Raw genomic sequence first — 9,767 nt, forward strand, 5'->3', positions numbered from 1 at the left:
TGGGCTCCGGCGATCCTTCCGCCTCAGCCTTCTGAGTAGCCGGAATTATAGGCATGTGCTTCCATGCCCAGCTGATTTTTTTATTTATTGTAGAAATGAGGTCTCGCCAAGTTGCCCAGGTGGGTCCTGAACCCGCGGGCTCAGGCAATCCACTCACCTCAGCCTCCCAAAGGCGTGGGATTACAGGCTGAGCCACCGAGCCCGGCTTCAGCTGATTTTTAAATTATTTTTGTAGAGACACAGGGATCTCGTTGGCTATGTTGCCTAAGCTGGTCTCAAACTGCTGGGCTCAAGCAATCCTCTTGCCTCAGCCTCCCAAAGTGCTGGGATTACAGGTGTGGCATGAGCCACCGTACTCAGCCCAAAAAGTTTAAAGTGAAAGAGTTGCAGTATGCTAAGTTTTATTTATTATTAAAGGAAGAAAAATATTTTTTATAATTTTAGTGTGGCCTATATGTGCCACGTTTATAAAGTCTACGGTAGCGCATAGTCATGTCCTAGGCCTTCCATCCACTCATCACGTACTCACTGTCTCACTCAAAGCAACTTCCAGTTTGCAAACTCCGTTCATGGCAAGTGCCCTGTGCCTGGTGTTACCACCATTTGTCTCTTATACTGCATTTTTCTTTCTTTCTTTCTTTCTTTTGAGTGAGAGTTGGAGTCTTAATCTGTCACCCAGGCTAGAGTGCAGGGGCATGCTCGTGGCCACTGCAGCCTTGACCTGCTGAACTCAGGTGATCCTTCCACTTCATCCTTCCAAGTAGCTGGAACTACAGGCATTGCCACCATGCCCTGCTAATTTATTGATTTCTTGTAGCGGCAAGGTCTCGCCAGGTTGCCCAGGCTGGTCTCAAACCCCTGGGCTCAGGTAGTCCTCTTGCCTCTGCCTCCCGAAGTGCTGGGATTACAGGTGTGAGCCACCACACCCAGCCTATACTGCATTTTAACTGTACTTTTCCTATGTTTAGATGCACAGATCTCCATCACTGTATTACAGTTGCCCACAGTATTCACAGTATTCAATACAGTTACAGGCTGCATAGGTTTGTAGCTTAGGAGCATAGACCATGCCATATGACCTAGGTGCACTACAGGCTAGACCGTCTAGATGTACATATGCACACTCTGTCATGTTCATGTTCATTAAATTGCCTAACTACATTTCTTAGAACAGATCTCCATTGTTAAGAGACACATGACCATATATGTGTCTCATAAACTGCTGTCAATCTCATCTGTCCAATACTGATCTTATATGCTCAGCCGTTTCCATAACCCTAGGGTGAGAACCCCTCCATCACCAACCAGGTGAAGAGAAAGCAACAGCCTTATCCATTTCTCCCTGCTTTTGAATAGCAATGTTCTGAAGAACATTGTCTCTTGTCAGGGTCTAAAAAATGTCCTGTCTTGGCTAGTTTTTACTTAGCAAAAAGTCATTTCTGAGGCAAAAAATAATTTCCGTGAAACTTGTAGGCTTGTTCTTCCGAGGAATTGTGAATTCTGAGCATATTTAGAAGTTACCCTTGAAGGTAGGTGCTGAACTATGGAAAATCACAATGTAAATCTTCATCAGTCCATTTTCTTTACTATTTGTTAACCTGAGTACCTTTGGTCTTGGGAGAAAGGATTTTTATCACCCAAACAGACCTTACTCAGTTTACAGAGGTGATTCAGAGCGGGCTTATTTGCCTGAGGTAGACGTGGAAAAGTGTGTCTGAGGCCATGGTGTCCTCCCCTTTGTGTGTTGCAGACGAATCTGGAGCATGATGTCTATGAAAGACTCACCAACCTGCAGGAAGGGATCATCCCCAAGAAGAAAGCAGCAACTGACGATGACCTGCACCGCATAAACGAACTCATACAGGTTTGAGTGAGCCCTTTCCCTTCCAGTCGTCCATTTTAGGGAGTCGCTTGCCATAAAGTCCTGCTCCCGCTCTCACCTCCACCACTGTCTTCAGTAAAACCCACTGTTCGGTTCAGTCTGCATTGCTGGAAAGCACGAAGACATGTTCTCCTAGTAAAAGCCTCACATGGCCTCTGCACAAAGGTGCACAGCTGCTTTAAGTGGCTAGATTGTGCTCATGATCACTGGTTGATGACGCGATGTCTTGTGTTTCAGGGAAACATGCAGAGGTGTAAACTTGTGATGGATCAAATAAGCGAGGCCAGAGACTCCATGCTTAAGGTTTTAGATCATAAAGATCGTGTCCTGAAGCTTCTAAACAAGAATGGAACTGTCAAAAAAGTGTCAAAATTGAAGCGAAAGGAAAAAGTCTAGACCCAGAAGAATCCGGAGTTTGGAAACAGAGTTTATGAAGAATGATGGTGGGGTGGGGGGAGGGTTCTGGTTATTTCCAAAGTGGAATATTGGAATAAAGGAAGTGTTCCTTAATTCACACGTGCAAACGGAGGGACCCATGGCATCCAGTGGCATGAAGGATCAGCTGACCGGACATAGTGAGCCCCCTTGTTTCATTCAGGCGCATCCTGTCAGCCCTGCTCTGTGTCTTACGTGACTCTGCTGCGTCAGTGTCCACCGGTTGGAAGCGGCGACAGGGATGGCTGGCTGGCACTTTTCAGCTGTCTGGATTATAGACCGTTTATCTGGTGGATTCCTGCAGGCCTCATGCTGCGCCTGGACAGAAAGTATCCACTTGGACCATCTGCTCTCTCTCTACACTGAAAATAAAGCCTCTTCCGCTCACCCAGTTTGGTTCTTCTGCCCGACCTTCAGATGTCCAAGTTGGCCTTTAACAGCAGTGCCACAGCAGCAAGCGAGCTGCCACGTCCACTCTAAAGGGTTTGAACTGCGAGTTCTCATCATTTTTTAAAAGAACCATTTCCAAGTGAAGTTGCTACATTGTCTGTCCCGCGTGTGTCAGAGTTGGGTCTTCATGGCAGTTCAGAGCAGGCAACACTGCACGTTGCCCTCAGATCCTTGTTCCGAAATACGTTTTTGGTTATCTGCACTTCTGTAGCTGGTGTGATGCTGTTACCTGTATGTACCACACATCTCCAAACGTCAATAAAGGACTCAAAGAGGTTTTTGTACATAGGCAGTTTGCATCTTTCTGTCAAGTGAATCAGTGTTGTACTGAACTTCATGGACATGTTGTACCCTGCTACAGTTCCGCGCACGTTATGGAGAGTCTGTTTTGTTACACAGAGTTTTCCTTACTCAGGAGGGGATGAAGTCTGTTGGATCTTGGTTATCTTAAATGAAACAAGGCTGTATGGTGGCCCAGCGCAGATATAAACGACCACGTGATGGCGTTGTTAGAGCTTTTGTTGTAGGGGTGGAGCTTTCAGGTGGGTGGATTCCTTTCACAAGGTTGCTCTCCTTCCTCGGAACTCAGTTGAGTGGCCAAGTAGCTCAGGCTCGCCTCCCTTGGGCACAAGATTGGCCGGCCGGCCTGCTCCCTTCGATCTCGCCTCCTTGGGGCACATTGAGAGAGACTGCCTCAAGGCTGCTGCCTCTCTTTGACGTGACCTGAGATTTGAGGCGGGAGTGTGTGCCATTCTGCCTGCACCTCTGGAGCCAACCATCGGGCACGCCCGAGACTGCCTTCCTCACGCTGGAGTGGTAGGCTGTCATCTGCTGTGGGGTTGGGGTAGTAGGAAGCCACGCAAGCTTTTGGCCTTTCCGGGGTTAGGCCGCCTAAGCCTGCATAGCCTAGGCTAGAGAATGTTCTGGGGCAGGCAGTCAAGGCCGCTTCACGAGGGCTGTTACCTTGGGATGTGGAGCCAGTTCTTGACTAGGCACCAGTCCTGTGTGACTCCTAGAACAGTATTCGTTGGCCAGGCGTGGGGGCTCACACCTGTAATCCCAACACTTTGCGGGACTGAGGGGGAGAATCCTTGTGGCTGGGAAGAAAAAATTAGCTAGGTGTGTGCAAATAAAAAAAAAAACAGCATTCAGTTTCCCATCTATACAGACATTGCCCCGTGGTCACATATGTTCTCCTGGCTAGTGCAGGAGAGGATTCAGGTATTTGGGGTCCCATGTTGCAGACACGTTCTCCGGAAGTTTTGTCACTGTTTAAACAAAACCAGATGTGTGTGTGTGGCGGGGTGCGGGGGAACTTAAATAACCCATTTCTTTTTTTTTTTTGAGTTGGAGTCTCACTCTGTTGCCCAGACTGAAATGCAGTGGCCGCTCCCGGCTGCCGCAGCCTCTACCTGCTAGGCTCCAGCGATCCTTCCACCTCAGCCTTCCAAGTAGCCAGAACTACAGGCGCAAGCTACCACGCCGGCTAATTTTTGATTTATTGTAGAGACGAGGTCTCGCCAAGTTGCCTGGGCGGGTCTCAAACCCGCGGGCTCAGGCAATCCACTCACCTCAGCCTCCCAAAGCGCGGGATTACAGGCTGAGCCACCGAGCCCAGCTCATTTCTTTTTTTTAGACAGGGTCTCACTCTGTTACCCAGGCTAGAGTGCAGTGCACACCCAGTTGATTTTTTTTTTTTTTTTCCCTGACCCAGGATCTCACTATGTTTCCAGACTGGAGATAACCCTTCTTGTTTTTTTGTTTTTGGGGTTTTTTTTGAGTTGAAGTCTCACTGTCACCCAGACTGGAGTGTGGTGGCACAATCATGGCCACGACAATCTCCATCTGCTGGGCTCAGGCTATCCTTCTGCCTCAGCCTTCCAAGTAGCTGGAACCACAGGCACATGCCACCATGCCCAGCTAATTTTTTTATTTATTATAGAGATGAGGTCCCACCATGTTGCCCAGGCTGGTCTCAGACCCCTGAGTTCAGGCAGTCCTCTTGCCTTGGCCTCCCTAAATGCTGGGATTACAGGTCTGAGCCGCTAATACACAATAAACTTTTTAAAGCACTGGTCCCACGCCCCTGGACCACAGACTGGCACTGTTCCGTGGCCTGTTAGGAACTGGGCTGCACAGCAGGAGGTAAGCAGTGGCAAGCCAGGGAATCCTTTTCTGTGTGTGCAGCCTTTCCCTCGCTCTCCTCACTGCCTGAGCTCTGCCTCCTGTCAGGTCAGCAGTGGTGTTAGATTCTGGGAGCCCGATCCCTATTGTGAACTGCACACGCGGGGGACCTAGGTTGCACGCTCCTTGTGAGAATCTGATACCTGATGGTCTGAGGTGGAGCTGAGGCAGTGATGCTCGCGCCGGGGAGCAGCTGCAAGTACAGATGAACATGAGCAGTGAGGTTTGACTGCACAGAGGCCAGCATTAGTCAATTGCTTGCAGATTCTTATCAAAACCCTGTCGGTGTGTGGCAAGTGAATCAATGGACAACAGTTGTACGCTGCACTGGTGGCAGGCTTTAAGTCCGAATCCAACACTTATTTTAGTCCGTGTGTGGCCCATCCACTATTTTATTTACAACTTCCATTTGCACCTCTTTTTTTTAATGGTGAGCTGTATGATTATTTCACTATCTATTACAGTGTAATAATAGAAATAAAGTGAACCAAAATGTTATGCACTTGAATCATCCCAAAACCATCCCCCCTTCCCTCTCCCACCCCAGGTTCGTGGAAAAATTGTTTTTCACAAAACTGGTTCCTGATGCCAAAAAGGTAGACACCGTGAAACCATCAGCACAATCAGTGAACCTATCTGTGAGCCCCAAAAGTTTTCTTGTGCCTCAGATTTCTTGCCTCCTTCCCTCATCTATCTGCTTTCCCATGCCCAGGTAGGCATTGGTCTGCTTTCTGTCCCTCTAGTTTGCATTTTTTAGAATTTTAAATGAATGAAATCCTACAGTATACCCATTTTTGAAGGAGGGAGTCTGGCTTCTGTCTCTCAGCATAGAGGAAATTTCATGCTGAGATTTGTTCATGTTGCTTGTTTCAGAGTTCATTGCTTTTTATTGCTGAGTAGCAATCCATTGCATGGATAGTCCACAGGTTATTTATTTCATCGTCTGTAAAAAGACATTAGGTTATTCACAGGTTTTTAATGTTGCAGAAAAAGTTTTTGTACATTTGTGTTCCTTTTATGGCTATATTCTTATATACAACATTTTTATTGGTGGTTTTATTTTAAATTGTGCTTACCAGGGATTTATGACCAGGAAATAGTGCTGAGAAGTCCAGAGTGACCAGAAAAATGTATGTACTTAAATATCAGAAACATACTTAGACTAGCACTTGAATTTGGTTCCTGTACTTTATAGTGCAAAAGTCAAAGAAGCAAGTCTGGTAAAAAGTTTTAGCCCATCTGCCTGGTGCAGAAAATCTTTCATACTTTTTTTTAAACCTGGATATTCCAGACCAGGCACTGTGGCTCATGCCTGTAATCCTTAGCACTGTGAAAGGCCAAGACAAGAGAATCAATGGAGGGCAGGAATTTTGAGACCAGCCTGGACAACACAGTGAGACCCCTGTCTCTACAAAAAATGTTTTTTAATCAGCTGGGCATAGTCGCACGTGCCTGTAGTCCCAACTACTGAGGAGGCTGAGGCAGGAAGCTGACTTGAGTCCAGGAGTTCAAGGTTATGGTGAGTTAGGATCTTGCCACTGCACTCCAGCCTGGTGACAAAGCAAGACCTTGTCTCTAAAAAAGAAAAAAATGCCTGTATATTCCAACAGTTCATTAAATAGAAAATTTCTTATAACATTTTCCTTTCCAGTGATTCTTACAGTAATAATATAGATTCATACAAGTTTAGGGTTCAAAAGTTATTTATAGGCTGGGTGCAGTGGCTCATGCCTGTAATCCCAGCACTTTGGGAGGCTGAGGCAGGAGGACTACTGGAGCCTGGAGTTCAAGACCAGCCTGGACAACATAGCCAGGCCTCATCTCTACAAAAAAGTCAAAAAACTAGCCCAGCATGGTGGCACACACCTAGAGTTTCAGCTATTCAGGAGGTATAAGTATCACCTGAGCCCAAGAGTTGAGGCCGTGGTCATGCCGCTGCATTCCAGCCTGGGTGACAGAGTAAGACTCCAACTTAAAAAAAAGAAAAAATTACTTGCAGATTATATAGTTCAACTCAACCTGTGATGAAACAGGCACCTTATAAAGGTGGTTTTGTTTTTTCAGATCACAGAATGCCACATGAATCCAGAAAACTTTCTCACATGAACCAAAAGTACAACTTCATAAATTCTTTTTTTTTTAGTTGGACTCTCACTCTGTCACCCAGGCTGGAGGGCAGTGGCACTCTCTCGGCCACCCCAGCACCGACCTGTTGGGCTCCAGCAATCCTTCCGTCTCAGCCTTTCAAGTAGCTGGAACTACAGGCACGCACTACCACGCCCAGCTTATTTTTTGATTGGTTGTAGAGACGAGGTCTTGCCAAGTTGCCCAGGCTGGTCTCGAACCCGTGGGCTCAAGCAATCCACTCGCCTCAGCCTCCCAAAGTGCTGGGATGACAGGCTGACCCCTGAGCCCAGCCCATAAATTCTTGAAAGATGAACGACTTTCCAGTCGCCGTCCACAGTAAGCAATAGAACCGTGTCAGTCATCTTCTGTCTACGGAAGCCCCACAATGGCTGCATTCCAGTCACATCCCTCTGACTGCCCTCAAAGTAACCATCTCCTTTTCTTTCAAATAGCCATCTTTGTTGTGGCATGCAGTGCAGAGTGCTCAAATCTTAATAAGATTTACCAAGCACGCACACCCGTAGCCAGCACCTGATGCTTCCGTGACCCCAGAAAGTGCCTTCTGGTAGTCGCCTCTGCCCACCCCCAGCAGGGAAAGTCCGATGTACATCTGTCAACATTGATAAGCTTTGTGTGCGCTTTGCCTTTATGTAAATAGATTTACCCAGCACCTACATGTTCGTGTTGCTCAGCGTAATTCCTTCCATTCCTTGTGTATGTCAGCAAGTTGTTTCTTTTGCAGTCGTATATTCTGCTGGGTGGATGTGCCACCATTTGTCCATTTCCCCGTTGGTCACAAAGGTTGGGGACTGCTGATCTATGGAATATTCTTAGACCACTACCATACTGTATATTTATTGCAAAACTCCGTGGTAAGTTTTGAAATTGAGAAGTGTGAGTTCTCCAGTTCATTATTCTTTTGGGTTTGTTTTTGTTTTTTGGGGGGAGGTTTGAGTTGGAGTCTCACTCTGTTGCCCAGACTGGAGTGCAGTGGCCGCTCCCAGCCACCACAGCCTCGACCTGCTGAGCTCCGGCCATCCTTCCGCCTCAACCTTCCAAGTAGCTGGAATTACAGGCGTGCGCTACCACGCCCAGCTAATTTTTTGATTTATTGTAAAGATGGGGTCTCACCAAGTTGCCCAGGCGGGTCTTGAACCCACGGGCTCAGGCAATTCACTCACCTCAACCTCCCAAGGCGCGGGATTACAGGCTGAACCACCGAACCTGGCTCATTACTCTTTGATACTGACCTGGCTGTTGGGAGTCTCTTGAATTCCTATGTGAATTTAGGGTCAGCCTGTCACTTTCTGCAAAGAAGTCATCTGGGATTTTGATATGGATTGTGTTGAATTTATAGATCAATTTGGGGAATTCTGCCATCTTAATATTAAGACTTCCAATTCGTGAACATGGGATGTCTTTCCATTTATTTAGTACTACTGTAATTTCTTTCAACAGTGTTTTGTCATATTCACAGTATGAGTTTTTCACTTCATTTGCTTAACTCATTTCTGAGTATTTTATGTTTGTGATGCTGTACAAAGAATTGTTAATTTCATGTTTGGTTTGCTCATTAGTACTGTGTAGAAATATAATTGATTTTTTTTTTTTTGCTTCGGAGTCTCACTCTGTGGCCCAGGCTGGAGTGCAGTGGCATGATCACCACGATCACAGCTCATAGCAACCTCTGCCTCCTTGGCTCAAGTGACCCTTTCCCTTAATTGCTGGGACTACAGGCACGTACCACCAAGCTGCTAATTTTGTTTTGTTGTTTTGTAAAAATGAGGTTTCACTATGTTGCCCAGGCTGGTCTGGAATCATGGGCTCAATCAATCTGCTCACCTCGGCCTTCCAAATTGCTGGGGTTACAGGCATGAGCCACTGCAGCTGGCCTTATTTTTTAATATTTAAAAATTTTTTTAAACCGCTTCGTTGAGATATAATGTATTACCATAAAATTCGCCCATTTTAAGTATATAATTCAGTTTTTTTATTTATTGCATTAATTTTTTTAATTGCTTTAAAAATATAACATAAAAATTTGCCATTTAAGACCAGGCGTGTGGCTCAAACCTGTAATCCCAGCATTTTGGGAAGCTGAGGTGAGAGGCTTGCCTGAGCCACAGGTTCGAGAACAGCCTGGACAACTTGGCGAGACCTCATCTCTACAATAAATTAAAAAAAAAAAATTAGGCATGGTAGTACGCGCCTATAGTTCTAGCTACTTGGAAGGCTGAGGTGGAAGGATCGCCTGAGCCCAGCAGGTCGACTCTGGGGTGGCCGTGGGCAGGCCACCGTACCCCAGCCTGGGCGACAGAGTGAGACGCCAACTCAAAAAAACCCCAGAAACTATTTAAGTACACAAATCAGTGACATGAATTAATACTCACATTGTTATGTAGCCAATGCCACTTTTTTCTAAAGATCTTTCAATACCGCTCTGTAACCATTAATCCCCTGGTAATCTCTAATTAATTAATCTCTAATTAGTCTCCTGGTAATCACTGTGCGCCTGGCTCTTAGCTTTGTTTTTTACAGGTGTGTCTATCTGAATATCTCATGTAATAGAATTGTACAATATTTCTTCTTTTGCATCTGGCTTATTTCATTTGGCACAAGGCTTTCAGGGTTCATCACTGTTGTAGCATGCATCAGAATTTCAGTCCTTTTTAAAGTCTGAAGAACATTC

At 46.1% G+C, this 9,767-nt stretch overlaps 1 protein-coding gene across 11 annotated transcripts in view; it reads left to right on the forward strand.

Moving 5' to 3' along the window:
• The window catches only part of SAP130 (Sin3A associated protein 130), an 87,851-nt gene extending 84,795 nt beyond the window's left edge, over positions 1 to 3,056 (forward strand). For 8 of the 11 annotated variants that reach the window (XM_008067476.1, XM_021717294.1, XM_008067477.1 and 5 more), the window contains 2 exons: positions 1,751 to 1,864; positions 2,120 to 3,056. In XM_008067476.1, coding sequence (XP_008065667.1) covers positions 1,751 to 1,864; positions 2,120 to 2,278 — 273 coding nt within the window. In that variant the 3' untranslated portion in view covers positions 2,279 to 3,056. The remainder of the gene's footprint in view (positions 1 to 1,750; positions 1,865 to 2,119) is intronic. The other 3 variants (XM_021717297.1, XM_021717300.1, XM_021717298.1) reach the window with 1 other exon arrangement.
• The last annotated feature ends 6,711 nt before the right edge of the window (positions 3,057 to 9,767 follow it).

The sequence above is a fragment of the Carlito syrichta genome, unplaced genomic scaffold (assembly GCF_000164805.1).
Source record: "Carlito syrichta isolate Samal-C Ts95f unplaced genomic scaffold, Tarsius_syrichta-2.0.1 Scaffold309641, whole genome shotgun sequence".
Taxonomy (NCBI): domain Eukaryota; kingdom Metazoa; phylum Chordata; class Mammalia; order Primates; family Tarsiidae; genus Carlito; species Carlito syrichta.